The 20,176-nt window shown below is 50.3% G+C and overlaps 1 protein-coding gene across 21 annotated transcripts in view; it reads left to right on the top strand.

Moving 5' to 3' along the window:
* Positions 1-18,264, top strand: part of NINL (ninein like) — a 133,758-nt gene extending 115,494 nt beyond the window's left edge. For 11 of the 21 annotated variants that reach the window (XM_073007604.1, XM_073007603.1, XM_073007581.1 and 8 more), the window contains 7 exons: positions 2,986-3,090; positions 4,734-4,803; positions 9,655-9,813; positions 10,576-10,689; positions 13,664-13,834; positions 15,176-15,289; positions 17,323-18,264. In XM_073007604.1, the coding sequence (XP_072863705.1) occupies positions 2,986-3,090; positions 4,734-4,803; positions 9,655-9,813; positions 10,576-10,689; positions 13,664-13,834; positions 15,176-15,289; positions 17,323-17,514 (925 nt within the window). In that variant the 3' untranslated portion in view covers positions 17,515-18,264. Of the gene's footprint in view, positions 1-2,985; positions 3,091-4,733; positions 4,809-4,868; positions 8,543-9,006; positions 9,814-10,575; positions 10,690-13,459; positions 13,534-13,663; positions 13,835-14,904; positions 15,002-15,175; positions 15,290-17,322 lie in introns of those variants that run through there. The other 10 variants (XR_012089739.1, XR_012089740.1, XR_012089742.1 and 7 more) reach the window with 10 other exon arrangements.
* Positions 18,265-20,176: the final 1,912 nt, after the last annotated feature.

Below are 20,176 nucleotides of genomic sequence, written 5' to 3'. Positions count from 1 at the left end.
TCCTGTTGATGGGCATTTGGGTAGTTCCTAGTTTTTGGCTCTCACAAATGGAACTGTACTGAACGTTCTTGCATGTGTCTTTTGGAGCATTATGTTAGGCCGTACCTAGAAATGGGATTGTTGTATTGTGGGTATAGGCGTAGTTTTCTTTTTGTTCATTCTACTTGGAAAATACTGTCCCAGCCAGGCATGGTGGTTCACATCTATAATCCCAGGACTTTGGGAGCCCAGGAGTTCAAGATCAGTCTGGGCAACATAAAGAGACTGTTTCTACAAAAACTTAGGAAAAATTAGTCACACATTGTGGCACGCACCTGTGGTCCCAGCTATTTGGGAGGCTAGATGGGAGGATCACTTGAGCCTGGGAGGTTGAAGCTGCAGTGAGCTGAGATTGCACCACTGCACTCCAGCCTGGGTGGCAGAGCAAAAGAAAAAAAAAGAAAAGAAACATTTTCTCTGTTGAATGTATGGATTGCATTGGTATCTCATGAAAATCTCTCAGCCATCACTATTAAAATATTGCCTCTCCGGAGGTTGTGGTGAGCCAAGATTGCGCCACTGCACTCCAGCCTGGGCAACAAGAGCAAAACTCTGTCTCAAAATATATATATATATATGTGTGTGTGTATATATGTGTGTGTATGTGTATATATATGTGTGTGTATATATATATGTGTGTGTGTATATATGTATGTGTGTGTGTGTGTAGCCTCTCCTCCCACTGTTTTCTTCAATTAGATATATGAATGTTAGAGCATTTCACTTTATTTCTCAACCTTTCTTTTATATTTTCCGTCTTCTGTCTGTATCACATTTGAGATATTTTTTACATACCTCTGTGTTCCAGGTCAGTACCTCTTTCTTTCAGCTCTGTGTAATCTGCTATTTAACCCATTCCATGAGTTTTTATTTTGACACTGACTTTTTGTTCATTTCTAAAAATTCTTTTTGGTCCTGTCTGATCATTGTCAGTAGTTTCTTGTTGCTTGTTCATTGTTTGTTTCCATCTGTTATTTATGTAAACATTTCATAACATTTATTTTTAGTTTGTGTCTAGTAATTCCAATGCCTGCAGTTTCTAGGGGATTGAATTCTGGCTTCTGGCTTTTGATGTCCTTTATGGGTGGCTTTGCTCCATGTATGTTATGGTGATCTTTGATTGTGAGCTCATATTTGCTTGATGTTAATCTCTGGGAATGTAAAGAGTCTTATATGGGATGCTATTGCTTTTGCAGAGAAATGGGAGGCTGCTAATCTGGAACCATCTGAACTTCCTTGCAGGGCCCTGGCTGGTGCAGGTGTCCACAGTGCAGCTTCTCCATTCTGCTGATAGTGGTGCCGACATAGGCATTGGTTGCAGGGTCCCCACAGCTTTGTATTGCATAATGCTCACTGCGTTGGTTTCAGCTTCCAGGATTTTGTTGCAGGTTACCTTTTCTTTTCATGAGGACAGTCACAGAGGTTACGATCAGCTTTGCGCAGGATCTAGTTGTTTGACCGTCATGTGGGGGATGGGGTGGGGCACCCCTCAGCTTTCAGCTTTGCATCAACTTGTTCTCTATTCTGGAGCCAGAGTGATAGTTTAAAAACACAGAACTCTCCTGCTTGAAACCCTTTGCTGCTTTTAATTCCAGTGACTTCTATTTATTTTTGTCTTTAGTTCCTCATGAGATAAAATGAAGGCATATGAAGAAGAACTTATGTTTACTATTATAAGCATAATACATAAAGCGGGCTAGGCATGGTGGCTCACATCTGTGATCCCAGCACTTTGGGAGGCCTAGGTGAGAGGATCACCAGGAATTCAAGACCAGCCTGGTCAACATATCGAGACCCCATCTCAACCACAACAAAAATTATCCAGGTGTGGTGACGCATGCCTACTGTAGTCCCAGCTCCTGGGCCCAGGAGTTCAAGGCTGTAGTGAGCTATGATTGTGCCACTGTACTGCAGCCTGGGTGACAGAATGAGATCCCATCTCAAAGAAAAGAAAAAAAAAATACATGAAGTGAACATGGTGAGATAATGTGGCTTTCAGTATTTTCAGACTGAAAAAATAAGAAGCTAGTACCGTATAGAGACCTATTTGGGGAATAAACGTTAGCCTTGCCAGTCAGTATTAAGAATGCATTCTCTGGTTTGCAAGTAGGGGTCTTAAGCTACTTCACTGGTGATCTTTTTTTTTTTTTTTAAAGACAGGGTCTCACTGTGTTGTCCAGGAGGGTCTCAAACTCCTGGACTCAAGCAGTCCTCCTGCCTCAGCCTCCCCAGTAGCTGGGATTACAGATGCATGATGCCACACCTGGCTCCCATTAGTGATCTTCATTGGTAAATTGTCATCTTCCTCTGTCAAATCAATGGCATTACCCAAGCAGGGACTCTCTGAGTTGTCAGAGAACAAAGATGGCCCCAGGCAGACTTGGTTCACGTAGCGGCTGTCTATCCCTGCCTTTTCCCACTTTGAAATTCACCTAGCAAAGGTTTCCCGTATATCTTGGCCTTCTGATTCCTGTGTTTCTTAGCTCCACGCTGGGTTCACTGCCAGGGATGAGTACCCTGCAGTACCTGAGAACTCACACCCAGCACTGGCACCCAGGACACACATGTGTTTGGTGAGAGGCCACAGATGCAGGAGCAGGTCAGCTATAAACTCAGCATAAGCAAAACCCAAGGTTCTGAGTGCATTTGTGACTTGACAGTGTGGCAGTTTAGAAGCTAAGAGAGCTTGGTTTTCTGTGGCTTGGCTCACGGGAGATCCAAGACATTAACACCTGGTACAGGAAGAGGGGAAGGAAGGGTGTCTGGCGCCACCTCCAGGGACGGGGAGATGGGGACGCACAGTTCTCAGGACTCCCTGCTGCAGAGCCAGTCTCCGCTCTGTGCTCCGCTCTCTGCTCTCCGCTCATGTGGCTCTCTGCTCTCCGGTCTCCGCGACCGCATGTGGCTTCCCAGGTGCTCACCAGTCTTTTCTCAATTTTTACGCAGACTGGAGTTCCATAGACTTTCCGAAGAAAACACTTTGTTGAAAAACGACCTGGGAAGGGTTCGGCAAGAGCTTGAAGCTGCAGAAAGCACTCACAATGCACAGAGGTAAGGGCCACGCCCCCACCCAGACCTTCTGGGGGTGCATTTTGCCCTCCATAGAGTGACCTTATGCAGTCTCCGTATAGACCATGGGAAGTGTTCTCAGATTAGCCCTGCATTCCAGAAAACCCTAAACTGTGAGCCTTGTTAACTTCTGAACGACTCGGCAGATGTGGGAGGCTCTGGGCTCCTTCCTCATGTGGGTAGCACCTGAACACCCCAGCTCCTTGGTGTGGGAAGTGGGGCAGGGCGCCCGCAGCATGGTCGGGACTGCGAGCAGAGCCCCAGCCCCAGCACGGGCGCTGCTCACCCCATGGAGATGCTCCACCTCGCACTTAGGGGTTGAGGGAGGCCACAACACTGTCTGTAGGGGTCAGAGGTGCTCCTAGGATCCTCTCCTGATAACAGTTTCAGCTCTGCTTTCCTCAGAGGGTCATTGCTGGTTTATCAATTTCAGTAAACAAGAGCTGGGGGAGGGGACGTGTGTGGGGAAGGTCAGGAACCTGAGCACTGAGGCAAAGAGGATGGGGGTGGGGGCACCAGTGAGAGTCAGGGGACAGGGCAGGGGGGCACCTACCAGTGAGAGTCGGGGGACAGGGCAGGGGGCGCCCGCCAGTGAGAGTCAGTCAGGGGACAGGGCAAGGGGGCGCCCGCCAGTGAGAGTCAGTCAGGGGACAGGGCAGGGGGGCGCCCACCAGTGAGAGTCAGTCAGGGGCAGGGCAAGGGGGCGCCCGCCAGTGAGAGTCAGTGGAAGCAGGGCAGGGAGGCCACCAGTGAGAGTTGGGGGACCGGACGGGGGGCACCCATCAGTGAGAGTCGAGGGACTGAGCAGGGAGGCGCCCGTCAGTGAGAGTCAGTGGGACAGAGCAGGGGGCATTCATCAGCGAGAGTCAGGGGACACAGCAGGAGTGTCCCCTCAGTGCAGCTGGGGAAAGGCTGGGACTGAAGAAGGGAGAATGTGTGTTCTGGGGAGAGTGGCTTTCTGCTGTCACTACTGTAGCCATATCCAAGGACAACTGTTTGGCCTTTTTTTCCCCAAGTATGCGTCTCAAGGTGAGCTTAGCTCTCATAGACGGTAATTCTGAAATGACAGAATTGCCGCGGTGATTAAAGTAGCGAGTCCCAAGCAGGTACCCAAGGATTGCCCTTCCATGACAGCACTTCTGAAATCTCAAAGCTTATTTCTTTAGAAACCATTTTTTCTCTGGGTTTCCTGAGTCTGTCAGGACCCCGCTGATGGCATGCCTCCGGAGATGCCAGGCTGTTTAAGTCTCTGTTCACTCTGCTGAGTGTGAACTGTTACATGTTTTACAAAAGAAATATTCACGTATTTGATTGAGGAATGTCATGCAGGGTTTGCATTCTTACAATGCCAGCAGTGTAGATTATTAGAGACTCTCTAGTAATCTGACAGTTTCACGTTCCTAAAGTCTTCGTGGTTTGGGATAAACCACGGAGGACGGGGTCGTCGTCATCATTAGCAGCGGCAACAGCAGGGACCAAGAGGGGCTGGAGAATGCCAGGGGCAGGTGCAGGCGTCTGTGCTGTGGCTGCAAACCCGCATGCTGCTCTTACCCTGGGTGCTGACCAGGAAAGAAGGCACTGGTTGGTCACAAGTGGTATCACTGTTAATTGTGCTTCTTCAACAGGAAGGAAATTGAGGCTTTAAAGAAAGACAAGGAAAAGGCCTGCTCTGAGATGGAAGTGCTCACCAGAGAGGTGATGTATGGATGCCTGGCATGGAGCTCATGCCACCCTTCCTTTTTTTTTTATTATTTTGAAAGCGTTTTAAACTTACAAAAGGAAGTGGAGAACATTCTTCTAAAAGACTTGAGAGTGAGTTGCTGACCGGCCCCCAGGCGTCATCAAAGTCAGGAACTGAGTGCGGCTGTGAAGACCCCTGCCGCAGTCAGATCTGCTGGTGGTCCCAAGGATGTTCAGAATCATGTGGCACGCAGTAGGTGGGACCACAGGCATCCCCTGCAGGGTCCCTTTGGTGTTTTGATCTAGATACTCTGAGCAGCTTCTCACAGACACTGGCAGGCAGGCACTGTCTGTGTTGTGAGGGCCTGAGGCTCTGCACTGGCCCGAGGCCCAGCTGCTTGTGGAGATGACCCGCCTGGGGAGCCGCACACCAGCATGCTGAGCTCATCTTTTGTATTTTTAGTAGAGACGGGGTCTCACTATGTTGCCAAGGCTGCTCTCAAACTCCTGGCCTCAAGCAGGCCTCTAGCTTCGGCCTCCCAAAGTGCTGGGGTTATAGGTGTCAAACACTGTGCCTGGACACTCCCCAATTTTTGGGTTTTTTTTGTTTTGTTTTTTGTTTTTTCGAGACTCATTATCACTCTGTCACCCAGGCTAGAGTACAGTGGTGCGATCTTGGCTCACTGCAACCTCCACCTCCCAGGTTCAAGCAATTCTTCTGCCTCAGTCTCCGGGGTAGCTGGGATTGCAGGCATGTACCACCATGCCTGGCTAATTTTTGTATTATTAGTAGAGACAGGGTTTCACCATGTTGGCCAGGCTGGTCTTGAACTCCTGACCTCAAGCTATCCGCCGGCCTCAGCCTCCCAAATTGCTGGGATTACAGGTGTGAGCCAGTGTACCCTGCTTACCCCAAAAATGTTATCATGAAAAACTTTAAACACAGGAATGTTGAAACAATATACAGGGATCACCCATATACCAACGTACCACACATTAATGCAACTGTTATCGACATTGCCACGTGCACTTTAGTTCTGTTCATATCTATATATTTCACTTGTGTGTGCGTGTGTGTGTGTGTGTGTGTGTGTGTGTGTGCTGAACCATTTGAAGATAAGTTGTAGGCCAGGTGCGGTGCCTCATACCTATAATCCCTGCATTTTGGGAGGCCAGGGTGGGCGGATCACTTGAGCCCAGGAGTTCAAGACCAGCCTGGGCAACATGACAAAACCCATCTCCACAAAAAAAAGAAAAATCAGCTGCATGTGCTGGCATGTGCCTATAGTCCCAGCTACTTCGGAGGCTGAGGTGGGAGGATGGCTTGAGCCTGGGAGGTTGAGGCTACAGTGAGCAGAGGTCATACCACTGCACTCCAGCCTGAATGACAGAGTGAGACCCTGTCTCTAATAATAATAAAAATAGAAAATAAGTTCCAAATGTCACGATACTCCACTCCTCAATATTTCAACAGGCGTCTCTTAAAAGGAAGTGCATCTCCTGCCTTGCCACATTGAAGGAATGCTGTAGCAGTAGTTACCTCATATCAGTATTCAGACCATATTCTCATTTCTCCAGTTATTAAAAAGTGTCCTGTACAGTAAGTTTTCTGACAGTAGGATGCAGCTGGGGGTGCCACGTTGTGTGTAACTATGCCTCTGTTCAGCGGTGTTTAGCTGTCAGATCAACTTATTGGCATAAACCAGCCACCTGAGTGGCACCTGTGGGTCAGGCATTCAGACAAACAGCCTGGATCGCCGTCCCTACTCTGTGATGCAGGGGCCTCAGCTGGGAAGGCTAGACAGCTGGGGTTACCTAATGGCCAGGGCTAGAGTCATCTGGGGATCCCTCTGCTCATGTCTGTCTGGGGCCTCTCCTCATGGGGCTGGACGTGGAGGGAGCGTCATGGGGGGTGTCAGGGAGCTAGTGTTCCAGGGCAGCTGGTGGGAGGCACGGCTCCCAAGCCCTCCTCCGAAGTCACTCCACGTTATTCCCTGAGTCCCTGGAGCTGGGGAGAGGCTTCTCTGCCGGGTAAGTGTTCCAGTCACATTGCAGAAGAGGACGTGGGATGGGAGAAGCTGCTGGAGGCTTCTTTGGACAACGCATGCCCTGCAGGGTCGCTTTGGTGTTTTGATCTGGAAGACCTGTTTTTCCCCATGACACTGGCTTTTGGAAGAGCCCATGTAGTGGTCCCATGGGCCATCCCACATTCTGGATCTGTCCAGTTGTTTTCTGAGAGTGTAGGCTACTCTGGTCATATGTCACCTGTCTGTCTTGTAAACTGGAAATCAGGCCTAAAGGCTGGAGCAGATGCAGAGTGAACATACTTGACACAGATGTCATTTGTTTTAACACACGGCCAGGAGACAACTGCTGACATCTCATGCTGGCTTCTGCAGTGAGAGCCAGATGAGTGCAAGTTCGAAGTTAAGAGGTGGCCAGCGTGAATGCCACCAGGAGCAGATAGCCTCTCTGCCTCCTGATGCAGCTCCCTGCACAGTCTCTGCCCAGGAACTTGTCACCCGAGTCACAAGGAAGCACCAGACAAAGCCCAAATGGGAGGGGATGGAACTGTATTTGTCAAAAAATGTCAAAGTTATGAGAGACAGAGGCTGAGGAGACATTGCACATTTGAGGAGGCTGAAACAACAGGACAGGGCCCGGCTGATCCTGTGCCCGGAAGGATGCTGCCAGGTTCGTTGACAAAATGAAGTGTGGGGACATGGAAGCCACTGTCCTGAAGCAGTAGCTGCACAGTAGCCGCATGACAGCTGCTGTCCCCAGGAGGCAGGCAGCTGTGGAGGAGGGAAGACGTCATGTGTGCGCCTGTGTGTGTCGGGGGGCAAAGCAGATTGTGGGGGGTGTTGTCGGCTAGGAGCCGGGATGGAAGGCAGGTGGGTTTCCGTGGTCATGTTCTAGTCTTGCAACTGTTCAAGTCTGAAATTATTTCCAAATGAAGAGTTTTTTGTGTGCTTGTTTGTTTTGAGACGGAATCTTGTTCTGTCACTCTGGCTGGAGTGCAATGGTGTAATGTCAGCTCACTGCAACCTCTGCCTCCCAGGTTCAACCGATTCTCCTGCCTCAACCTCCCAAGTAGTTGGGATTACAGGTGTGTGCCACCAAGCCTGGCTAATTTTTGTATTTTTAGTGGAGATGGGGTTTCACCATGTTGGCCAGGCTGGTCTCAAACTCCTGACCTCAGGTGATCCTTCCACTTCGGCCTCCCAAAGCACTGGGATTACAGGCGTGAGCCACCACACCCAGCCACCAAATGAAGAGTTTAAATGTTAAAGGTGAATAGAAGAAAATCCACTATTGTGTTTATCTCAAGAACTGAAGGAAGATTCCATTTCTACTCATGAAATCAAGGCTGTCTTTAGAGGGCAAGATGAATGTGTGTCAGTATTAAAACAGTTCTAATTTTCACAATAAAATGTAATAGAACACGTGAGCTCTATGCCAGACGTAACTGCCACAGGCTTATGTTGTGGTGGAAGCTTCTCTTAACCTCAGGCTCGAAGTTCTAGGGAAGGGATGAGGTGAGGTTAATTTGCAAGGAATTGCATGAGAAAAATTCGTGGACTCCCTAATCTTGAGTAAATCCAAATGGAAACAACGTCCCAGTTTTCTTATGTGCCTGTAAAACCTATAAAAGCAAAGGCAGTGGTTGTTGGCATCACTCTGGGAAGGTAACGTGTACGTGGTCGATTGTGCTGAGAGTGGGTCAGAGGACATCACTCCGAACCCCCAAGAGCTGCGGTGGGAAAAAACAAGCAGAAATGGGGTTGGATGAAGATGTTCCTGACAGGTGACTGCAGACAGCAGAGCCTCTGTGGTCCAGACCGCAGGGCCGCTTTCCTGCCACTGTTTCACTGCACGGTGCCCTCACAGGTTCACCCGCTGAGTGTGTGCTGAAATCTACTATCTATGGGGGGTGCTATTGAGAAAAAGCAAAACATACCATTTGTTGAACCCATGTACCCTGCCAAGAGCTACGCTTGTGTGTTCAGTGACGGAGATCAGAGGAGACTTAAGGGATTCATATACCTCAAGTTTAAATAGGTTGCTTTTTTGTTAAAATTGCCATATATTTTTTAAATATATTAAAATAATCGTGGAGGAAATGAGAAAAACGTGAAAGGTGTTCCAAACAGTGGTTTGGATGGTTATGGCATCTACTCCGCTCTGTTGGCCTAGATGTGTGTGTGTTTCTCCTAGGGGCTGGACCAGGGCTTCCTGTCCTTGGCACTGGTGACGTTTGGGGCCAGATCATCTGCGTTGTAGGCTGTCGAGTGCCCCATGCCGTTGGTGCCAGCAGCTTCCTCCATCTCCAGCTGTGATCACCAAAAATACCTAGAGACATTGCCAGACATTTCCTCAGGAGCAAAGTTGTACCTGGTTGAGAGCAATTACAATGATATGAATTGAGCTACTGGCTTAAAAGTATTTTAGGGGGCAAGGTGGGGCTGGGCTCAGTGGCTCACGCCTGTAATCCCAGCACTTTGGGAGGCTGAGATGGGATGATTCCTTGAGGCTAGAAGTTCAGGACCAGCCTTGGAAACACAGAGGGACCCTGTCTTGACCAAAAAACAAAACTAGGTGGGAGTGGTGATGTGTGTGTGTGGTCCCAGCTACTTGGGAGGCTGAGGTGGGAGGATCACCTGAGCCTAGGAGGTCACGGCTGCAGTGAACCATGAATGTGCCACCGCAGTCCAGCTGGGGCAACAGAGCGAGGGCCTGTCTTGAAAAACAAAACAAAGCAAAAAACTACTTAATAAAAATATAGCCAATGATGGGCAAATATATATATAAAATAAAAATTAAAAACCTTTTTTTCCTATGTATTTAAAAACTTGTTCCCCCTAGAATCAGAACTACAAGGATCAATTATCCCAGCTCAATGACAGGGTTCTTCAACTGGGACAGGAGGCTTCTACCCACCAGGCCCAAAGTGAGGAGCATCGTGTGACCATTCAGCTGTTAACACAGAGCCTAGAGGAGGTGGCGTGCAGCGGGCAGCAGCAGGTGGGTGGCCTCAGCCGCCGGCAGCTCCACCTGGGCTCTGCTGGAGGCTGGGAGCTGCAGGGTGCGGAGGCGGCTGCAAACAGGTCAGGACAGGCGCTGAGGAGCCTGGAGGGAAGTGAGGGACTTTCCAAGCATGCCTTGGAGACTGTGCTGTGGACTGTCTGTATTGGCAAATCCCAGTATCTAAAGAAAATAGCAGAATAGCTTTACATGCTGCTGACAGAGGAGGGAATTGGTGCAAAGTTCCCCGAGGGCAGTTTGGCAAAATATACACTTAGAGGCTGAAGAAAGTCCACATGCCTTGACTTCATGATTCCTATGGGGATGTTCCCGAGAGCCTTGTGGAAGGATGCAGCTGCAGCATTTTCCTTGCTGTGCTGTTTATAATAGCAAAGCAGAAATGAAATCAGCCGAGTCACCAACAGAAGCTGAGGGAGTCACTGGATCACAGCACAGCCATTGAAAACCATGTTTTCAAATCACAATTAATGCCCTGGGAAACGCTCCCGCTGTGGTGAGGAGAAGGCGCTTCCTGCAGTGCGTGGCACACCCAACACTGTCTCACCGGGGAGATGCGTGTGTGTAGAGGGGGGGCCAGGGACTGACTGCAGGACACAGGGCCGGCCTTGGTTGGTGGGTTCATGGGGATTTAAATTTTGTAATTTTTTTTTCTTTTCTGTAATTTTCTGAGGTTTCTGCATGAATTACATACCAGACTCTTCAGATACTTCTTGACTTGTGCAATTGATTTTTTAAAAACAGAGTGACCAAATCCAAAAACTTAAAGTTGAACTTGAATGCCTGAATCAGGAATATCAGAGCCTGCAACTGTCACAGTCAGAGTTGACCCAGACCCTTGAAGAAAGTCAAGGCCAGGTGGGTGTGAGTGGTGGCTGGAGGCACTGCGTCCAGTCCCACCCGGGAGCAGCATCACCACAGCGCCAACGGTGTTGCCAGGCCTTCTCCAGCCCAGAGAAGGTGTTGAGCTGGCCTGGACACAGCTGTCCAGGTGCTTACTGGGCCCAGGGAAAAGCTGCTCCCAGTGCAGAGTTGGTTTGACTGTGAGCAAGCCCCGTGAAGAGTGGTGACTCAGTTTACTCCCGAGGGAAGGAGTGCGATCACCATGCCTTTGGGTGAGCCCTCCACAGAATGGAGGAGCCAGAGGCAAGCCTGGGGACTGTGTCATCAGAACCAAGGCAGCAGGCTCCAGCCCTGGGGGTGGGGTGAAATGGGCACTCATGGACATGCATGACACTGGCCTCTGTACACACCTCCAGGTGCCACACCTGCTGGCCCTGCAGGTGAGAGGCGCGGGAGGTGCAGACACGGGAGGCTGGGCTACGGTGGCAGGAGCTCGTGGTCTGGGACAGACAGGTGTGTGCAGGGGCAGCCGAGCAGGGGCCTCAGGGAGGGGAGCCAGCTCAGGGGATGCTTGTGGAGGGGTGGCTCAAGGGAGAGGAGAAGGGCAGGTGTGTGGTGGCCAAAGGTGCCCCGAGGGCGAGTGCCCAGTGTGGACACAGGTGCAGGGCACACTTGGAAGCTTGGGGGCTTCAGAGAGGAAAGGGGGCTGTGGGAAAGGGTCTCTCCCCGCCTGCCTGTGAGGCTTGGCTGAGCCTCTGCACCCAGTCCCCCGCAGTGCTGGCCCTGGCACCCTGTGCAGAGGCACCCCCTAGACGTCCTGAGACACAGAGGGGTCAGCTGGGCACGGACCCCAGAGCTTTCTGGGGTGCTGTTGGGGCTCCCATAGGCTCTTGGCCTTGCAGCTACAGTCTATCAGTTTCCCAGAGGTGCTCTGCCTATTTGGGGCATCCTTCTCTACTTTTGAGTCTAAAAGGAACCCTGGAAAATTGGGCCAGTTCGAGTCCTTTGAGGCTGAGGAGTAAGACCACCTGAAAAGGCCGGCACTTCCTTAGCACCTGGTGCTGGCGGCACCGCTAGGGCCAAGGGAGAGGATTCCACACCCCTGAGGCCATGCCTGCCACCAGCCTCTCAGTCGGGAAGCACCTCACCGAGTCTGCCCTGCAGCCATGTGGGTCACCCCTTCTTCCTCATGATTTAGAGGAAGATGCTCCCCCAAAGCAAGTGGCTTCCAGTCAGCATCAGGAAGCTGGGAGCTTCCAGGCTAGCTCAGGGCACTCTGGAAAAGGCAGACGGGGCTCCCTAAGAGTGGCCACAAGAGGCTGGGCCTGAAGCTGATGTGGTCACCGTTTCCATGTGGGAGGGAAGCCAGGACAGTCACTGTCATGCCCATGTGTGGCTCAGGAGGAAGGCCCCAGAGGCCAGAGCAGACAGGAGGGATGGGGCCTCATAGAGGAGCTCAGAGGGTGGAGGGTCTCCCAGGGGAGCTCAGAGGGCAAAGGGACGGGGACCCACAGGGCCCTCTCCACGGGAAGGACAGGAAGGGTGGCTGCACTCAGGGTGGGAGATGATGCCCCGTCTGAGGTTCTGCCTCCAGGACCCGGAACACAAATGTCCTTGTTTCCAGTGCTCCCCTGGGGATGTCTTTCCTTGTCCCTGTGACTGTCAAGGTCTGTAGATGTGGCCTGTCTCGCGTTGCTGAGGAAGGAGATGAAGAGCACTGGAAGGAGATGAAGAGCACATCAGTAGATGTTTAAAGGCTGCCCACCATGGGCAGAGACCCCCCCTTGGGCTGGACCCAGGCCATGCTATGGAGGGGCTTAATTCGTGGGGGTTCGATCCCAGGATGGTGGTGGGGGGTGGTGCAGCCTAAGGACCTGTAAGCATCAGAGCTGAGGGAGTCGGGGTGCAGGGCCAGAGCCTTCCTGGGTGGGTAGATGTGCTTGATGCCGGGGAGTCCCGCAGGTCTAGGGGACAGCAGCCAGAGTGACCGTCTGAAATGAACCTTTGGTAGAGATGTGATTTAGAACTGGTTCTTCCTTCCTTTTCTGTCTCAAACCATAAGCTGCCCCCCAGGGCCTGGAAAATGTGGGGTGCAGGTGGCGTCTCTCTGGGGTGACCCCCGTCCTGAAGAAGGGTGAGCTTTACAGTGATGACCTGGCCCCCCAAGACGGGCCCCCAGCTCAGCGGAGTCAGTGCAGGGACTACTGAAGGGAATCCAGGCCTGGCAGTGTGGGCGCAGGGCGTTGCCTTCCCTCTTCCTCCACCGTGCGGTGATGCCATGCCCGGTCCAAACGTGACCCCGATGGAGTGTGATTCCCACGCCGTCTGTGGGGTCTCAAGAGAGTAAGGGGTGGCGTGGCCGGTTCTTACAGGGTGCCAAAGAAATCCTGGTGAAGCCTCCAGTTGGCTGGATGTAAACTGTATTTGGATCATGCCTTGAGCTGCTTAATTAAAGGGGCTGGCATAGTGGTGCACAGTTTACCGTAACAACTCAGCCCAACTCCAGCAGACGGTGCCATCCAGGAAACCAGGCGCTGCCAAGGATTCCAGCCCCGGCCCCACCTTCCCTTTAGCAGTCCGTGGTGTTTGGGTAGTCTGTGGCCAGTGTAGCCCTGTTTCAGAGTGTGGGGTCTCCGCTGAAAGGACTGGCGTGGGTCATTGTTTGAAAAGAATCAGGCCCCAGTGAGGTTCGCTGAAAGCTAACACTGGATGCAGCAGAATCTGAGTGTGACGGGAAGTCAGCGTCACCATTTTGAGGGTGATGGACACGTTTTCTGCACTCTAGCCCTGTGGAAGCGCTGGCTGACAGCAGCCTGGCTGTCCGAATTCCAAAGAAATGGGCTCCTTCTAAATTTTCAGGTGCTGCTGCATACTCAGGAGCACACACCCTCCTTGTCCTTGTGGGTGGGGGTGTCCTTGGATGGAGAGGGTGCCCCACTGTGCCACGTCTCAGCAGCCCCACCAGAGCTGTGTCCCCTCCCCCGTGCAGGTGCAAGGAGCTCACCTGAGGCTGAGGCAGGCCCAGGCCCAGCACTCGCAGGAGGTCCGGCAGCTGCAGGAGCAGATGAGCCGGCTGGTGCCCCAGGACCGTGTGGCTGAGCTGCAGCGCCTGCTCAGCCTTCAGGGAGAGCAGGCCGGGAGGCGCCTGGATGCACAGCGGGTGAGTGGGGGTGCAGCGAGAGGCAGCTGAGGAGATGAGGAGGAGGGTGAGGCGGGCCCAGCGGTCCTCAGTTACCCAGAAGCTGCCCAAGTGTGAATATGTGAGTCACGTATGTAGCATGTCAGATGGTGAAGAGGGCTGCAGGGAGAGGGGCAGCGTGGTTTTTAAACAGGGTGGCCAGACAAGGCCTCACAGGTGGCCCCTGAGGTGGTGAGACCTGAAGGAGGTGAGGGAGCGGCAGAGGCCCTGGGGTAGGGGATACTTGGCATGTTCCAGGGGAGCAGGGACCGGAGGCCGAGGGCAGAGAGCAGAGGGTGACAGACCGGGCCCAGCAGGTGCTGCGGACCGTGCAGGTGGTGGGCGATGGGAGACAGTGGCTCTGAGCATGGACTGTGGAGGGTGGGATCCCGCCCACCACCTCCCAGCTGAGTGACCTTGGGCAAGCGAACCTCTCTGTGCCTCAGTTTCTCATCTGTCAAGTCCTGCTGGCAGTGGCGTCCACCTCAAGGCTTATCGGGAGGCATCAATGGGTTGGCGCTTTTAGAGCACTTGAAGAGGCCCCGGCACCGCTGTGCCCTGTGCAAGAGTTTAATTCAAAAGGCTGAGGGAATAACTCACGCCTGAAATTCCCAACATAGTTCATAGTTCATCAGGGACAGACTTCAGGAGAGATCAGGAGCCAGAGGGCAGGGGACACCCTTATGGAAAAGGAATTGGCACACGACTTGAAAAGTGGGTAACATTTGATGTTTGTAAAGTGTAAATTCTAATGAACAACAACCTTGTAACATCACACAAAGGGGTCAAGCTAAAGTTAAGTGATGCTACATTATTGACAAACAAAGTTAAGGAGAATCCTCCTAGAAAAAGACACTAACACAGCGAGGAAATCTCACTTTGGAGTTATTTATGGTTAAAATCTTACGACCAGTTCTCTGAGGACAAATGAGTCTGCTGATTCTCCCTGAACGACAAAGAGAAAGAAAAGCTGTGTGGTTTGGGCCAGGACATTGTTTTGTTTCGTTTTGTTTTGTTTTGTTTTTTGAGACAGAGTCTGACTCTGTTGCCAGCCTGGAGTGTAGTGGTGTAATCTTGGCTTACTGCAACCTCCACCTCCCGGGTTCAAGTGAATCCCTGTCTCAGCCTCCCAAGTAGCTGGGATTACAGGTACGCACCACCACATCTGGCTAAATTTTGCATTTTTTTGTAGAGACGGGGTTTCACCGTGTTGGCCAGGTCAGTCTTGAACTCCTGACCTTAGGTGATCCACCCGCCTCGGCCTCCCAAAGTGCTGGGGTTACAGGCGTGAGCCTGGCCACCTGCAACCTTCTTTTATGGCAGGAAGAACATGAGAAACAGCTGAAAGCCACAGAAGAGCGGGTAGAAGAGGCGGAGATGATTCTGAAGAATATGGAAATGCTCCTCCAAGAGAAAGTGGATGAGCTGAAGGAGCAGGTGAGTGATGGGTGCTGCTGCTTTCGTGCTCGCGTTCTCTTCTGAGCGCTCTCCACTTTTATGGGTGTGCAGGCGGCTAATACAGGAAAAGGCTGTCTTGTCACGGAAGTCCAGGGAACTAAATGCATACCCTACACTGCAGGTGCACATTGCATTTATTTTCCTTCAGGAATAGTTTTAAGATCTGTCCCGTGGGTGTCCACATACACTTAGAAAGGACTCATCCGTTCATTTGTTCGTGTAGTCATTCGGGCGTGCCCGAGCACCTCTGGTTGAAGCTTTCCTAGGTAGACCTGAGATGAGCAGGGCTGAGCCTACATCCCGGACCTGACCCTCTGGAGACAGAGGTAGATGCTTCCATAGAGCATACATGCCCTTGGGCCATGATGACTGCTCTGAAAATGAGAGAATAGAGGTGAAGGGAGCTGGTGGGGTGGTCAAGGCCACTTTGAAGAGCCAGCATTTGGACAGATGCCCAGTGACCAGCACAGGAAGGTCCAGCTGTGTCCCAGGCAGAGGCCAGGTGGCATTTGGAAGGCTCACTGGGTGGGAGATGGACACATCTCCTCATGTCTGGGGGACCCCAAGGAGGGTGCATTCAGGCAGCGCACAGCCATGGAGGAGGTCGCCATGGCTGGTGTGAACTGGTAGGGCTCAGGTAGGCAGCACCTGTCGTGTGTGTCCTGGAAGCCAAGGTCAGGGGTTTGGGTTTTATCATAATGGCAGTTAGAAGGCATTGTGAGATTTTAAGCAAAAGCATGACAAGATCTATCTTTTAAAAGAAACCATACTAGGGAAAAAGTCACTTGGACTGCTATAAGGAGCAAAGACCAACAATGAGGTGCCACAGCTCACCTGATCTATGGATGCTCGAAGTCCAACTCAGCAGCTGGGAACCGACGTGCGGCAGTGCTGTGCCCCAAGGGCTGATGGCACAGGGTGTGGGTGGACCCCACGGGTGTGGGGTGCACACAGAAGAGGCCTGGCCACGTACCATTCAGTTGTTAGGAGATATTAAGAGAAATGTGAAAACCTGGAGAAGTATTTGTGCTCCATCGTGATCCAGTATGGTTTGGTCTACGTGAGGGATCCCGAGCTCAGCCCAAACTAGACAAGGCATTTGTGGAAGTCCCTCCCTGGGGCCACTGTCCTTGCCCAGCTCCCTCCCCTGCTGGTGCCCCCAGTCCCTCTCATCCTTTCTCCCTGGCACACACCCACAGTCCTCAGTTGCCTGTCTGGCCAGTAACACCTGACTTCTGGTTAAATCCTGTGGCTTCTGCACACCTGCCCTGGCCGTGAGCCCAGGCCACAGCTCGGGGCCTCAGTACTGCCTGTCCTGTGGCTGCTTCCTCCCCTTCTTCCCCTGGCTCATGGCCCTGCTGACATCACAGCCAGGAGAGCACACGCAGATGAACCTATTCCACACTCTGAGCATCCCAGGGCCTTTTGAGGACTGTCCATTTTGGCCTGAAGTCCCTGAAGTCCTTGTTACATAGCACAAAGCTGCCTCAAGTTTTCTCCACCACATAGCCCAGCAGATTCTCAATTTCCTCTCATGCCAGGGTAACAAAACCTATCATTATAATGCAGTATTTGTGTCAGTTTCTTTTTTTTTTTCTTTTGAGACGGAGTCTCGCTCTGTCGTCCAGGCTAGAGTGCAGTGGCGCGATCTCTGCTCACTGCAAGCTCTGCCTCCCGGGTTCACACCATTCTCCTGCCTCAGCCTCCCCAGTAGCTGAGACTACAGGTGCCTGCCACCACGCCCGGCTAATTTTTTTTGTATTTTTTAGTAGAGACAGGGTTTTACCGTGTTAGCCAGGATGGTCTCGATCTCCTGACCTTGGGATCCACCCACCTCATCCTCCCAAAGTGCTGGGATTACAAGCATGAGCCCCCACCCCCGGCCTTGGGTCAGATTTCTAAGAGCCCAAAACTATGGTTTGCATAAATGTGGGAGGATAAAAGAGAGCAGGCTGATCTGTAGCCTTTCTCCACCGGCCTCATGCAAAGTATTGGCTTCCTCCCCTCTCTAGTTTGAAAAGAATGCGAAGTCCGACCTGCTGCTGAAGGAGCTGTATGTGGAGAATGCCCACCTGGTGAGAGCACTTCAGGTCACTGAGGAGAAGCAGCGAGGCGCCGAAAAACAAAGCCGCATCTTGGAAGAAAAAGTTCGCGCTCTCAACAAACTCGTCAGTAGGATTGCCCCCGCAGCCCTCTCTGTGTAAAGACGGATTGTTTTCCAGGATTCATTCGGAAGCACATCTTTTAAATTAAGCCACTGTGATGCCTTAGTTTTCCGTGGGTTATGAGCCATGAGTCCTGGGACATCTGAGGATTGGGATTCTTTGTTCACCCCCCAGACAGTTAATGCCCTGCCCTGGGCAAAATCAGGGTCGGGGGCTGGGGGAATATGCATGTTGCAAAAGCCTGCGTTTTTATTAGCGGTCCTGAGTAATTTTCCTTGGCAAAATTCCCAGTTTGCCACTTGTTGGAGGCAGATTCTGGGAGCTGTCAGCAAGGAGCAGCTAAGTGAGCAGTTAAGGACAGCACTTTCCATGTGGTACTTCTGACCCGGCTGTCAGATTGAAACGTAAAATCAGGGCTCTGTACAGTTTTGCCATTTCATTGTTCTGCTTTGAGCTTAGGTTATTAGAACTCTTGGTGGCGGGTGCCTACACACATTCCAGAAAGGCGTCACTCGCTGGGAACGTCAACCCAGCGAGAAAAGAGGGGAAGCCCCTTCTCCAGGGACCTTATCTGTGGACTCAGGGATGACGGTGTTTATTGCAAATGCACAATCTTTTTCCCATTGAAATGTCATCACACTGGAAATTGTACTATATGTAAAAAAAAAAAAAAAGTATAGTTTTATATTTGAAATGTATACAAATTATGGCCATATGGCTGATTGGAATGTACTGCTGTAATATAAAAAGTCACTGTATTTGCAATAAATTCTTTTCTATTAAAATTGACTTCTAAGTTTGTTAATTTTTTAAACTATAAAATATTTCAAACGTACAGGAAAACAGTTATATAAGAAACACCCATGTGTCCATCAAAATATGTAGTAAGAATAATATCCTGCCACAGCACTGTGGAGAGCCGGACGCTGTTCTGTTCTCAGCGTCCGCCCTCTTCCTGGGGCATCCGCCATCCCAAAGCAGGCATGTCTTCTCCTTTCTGCAGGAGAAAAATGTCACAACACTGTGGAAAGATAACAAAGCCTGGAACAGATGGAAAGTTCGTTTCTTTGGAAGATTTGGCAACATGACTGCTTCTCCAGAGTTTACTGATAAATGTAATTAGTCCCAATAAAAATACAGATGTTCCATGCCCCAATCAACCCCAGAATTGGACAAGACATTCTAAAGTTTTCACATATAAACTAAATAAGCAAACAAAATAATTAGGAAAACTCCAAAGAAAGAAGAGCAATGTATGGGGACTAGTTCTACCAGTTATTAAAATACAAGTCCCAATACAGTTTGTGTTACACGGGTGTATGCATTTGTCAAAACTCATTGAGGAGTACACTTATTCCTTCACTTGGGCTTCTGTCTGAGGCTGGAGTAATGACATTGGAGTAACCAGGAGACCTGAACAACACTATCGATCTACTGACATCTAGAACCCACCACACGACACCAGCAGAAGCAAATGCAGCCAAACACTTACCAAGACAGACCATATTCCGGGCCAACAAATCTCAAAAAAGTACGAAGATTCAAGCCATACGATGTATGTACTGTGACCACAATGGAATTAAATTAGAAATCTGTCCCACAATATAAAGCTGGAAACCATCATTCTCAGCAAACTATCTCAAGGACAGAAAACCAAACACCGCATGTTCTCACTCATAGGTGGAAATTGAACAATGAGATCATTGGGACACAGGGTGAGGAACATCACACACCGGGGCCTGTTGTGGGGTGAGGGGAGGCGAGAGGGATAGCATTAGGAGATAGACCTAATGTAAATGATGAAGTTGATGGGTGCAGCACACCAATATGGCACATGTATACATATGTAACAAACCTGCACGTTGTACACATGAACCCTAGAACTTAAAGTATAATAAAAAATAAAAAATGAGATAAAGTGAAAAAAAAATTAAAAATTAAATTATTACATGTGCCCTGAAAAAAAATCTATCCCCCAATATTTGGAAACAACATACTGCTGAATAACCCATGAGGCAAAGAAGAGATAAGAGGGGAAATTAGGAAATATTCTGGATTGAATGGAAATGCAAACAATATATCAAAATTTGTGGGCTAGAGTGAAAGCATTACTTAGCAGAAAAGTCACAGCACCAAACACCCAACTTAGAATAGAAGAAAGGCCTCAAGTCAATGACTTCAGCTTCCACCTTAAATAATTTGACAAAGAGCAAATTAAACCCAAAGTCAAAAGAAAATGATGATGATCAAAGCAGAAACCAAGGAACAGAACAGATTGGCCATGACATGCTGCAGGCTAGAGCAGTTGTGTTAAGTTTGGTTGGCACGGCCACACTCAGTCACAGATTCCCTACACCCACCGATTCCCTATGCCTGCTTCGTGCTCCAGCAGTAACACAGAGCGACTGTAACAGCTCATGTGGCCCAGAAAGCCTAATACACAGAAAGCATTTGTTGACCCTTGAAATAGAAAACAAAGAATAGAGAAAGTAGACCAAAGGCATGTTCTTTTAGAAGATTAGTAAAACTGATAAACTTCTAGTCCAGTCAGAATAAAAGAAAAAAAAAACTTACTAATATCAGAAATGAGAAGTGATATCCACTACAGGTGATATCACTATAATCTACAGATATACAAGCATCAAAAGGCAATATTATGAAGAACACTTTATTTTTTGAGACAGGGTCTCACTGTTGCCTA

Source organism: Chlorocebus sabaeus, chromosome 2, assembly GCF_047675955.1.
Source record: "Chlorocebus sabaeus isolate Y175 chromosome 2, mChlSab1.0.hap1, whole genome shotgun sequence".
Lineage (NCBI taxonomy): Eukaryota > Metazoa > Chordata > Mammalia > Primates > Cercopithecidae > Chlorocebus > Chlorocebus sabaeus.
The sequence above is the reverse complement of the archived record's forward strand: the minus strand, read 5'-3'. Positions and strand labels throughout refer to the sequence as shown.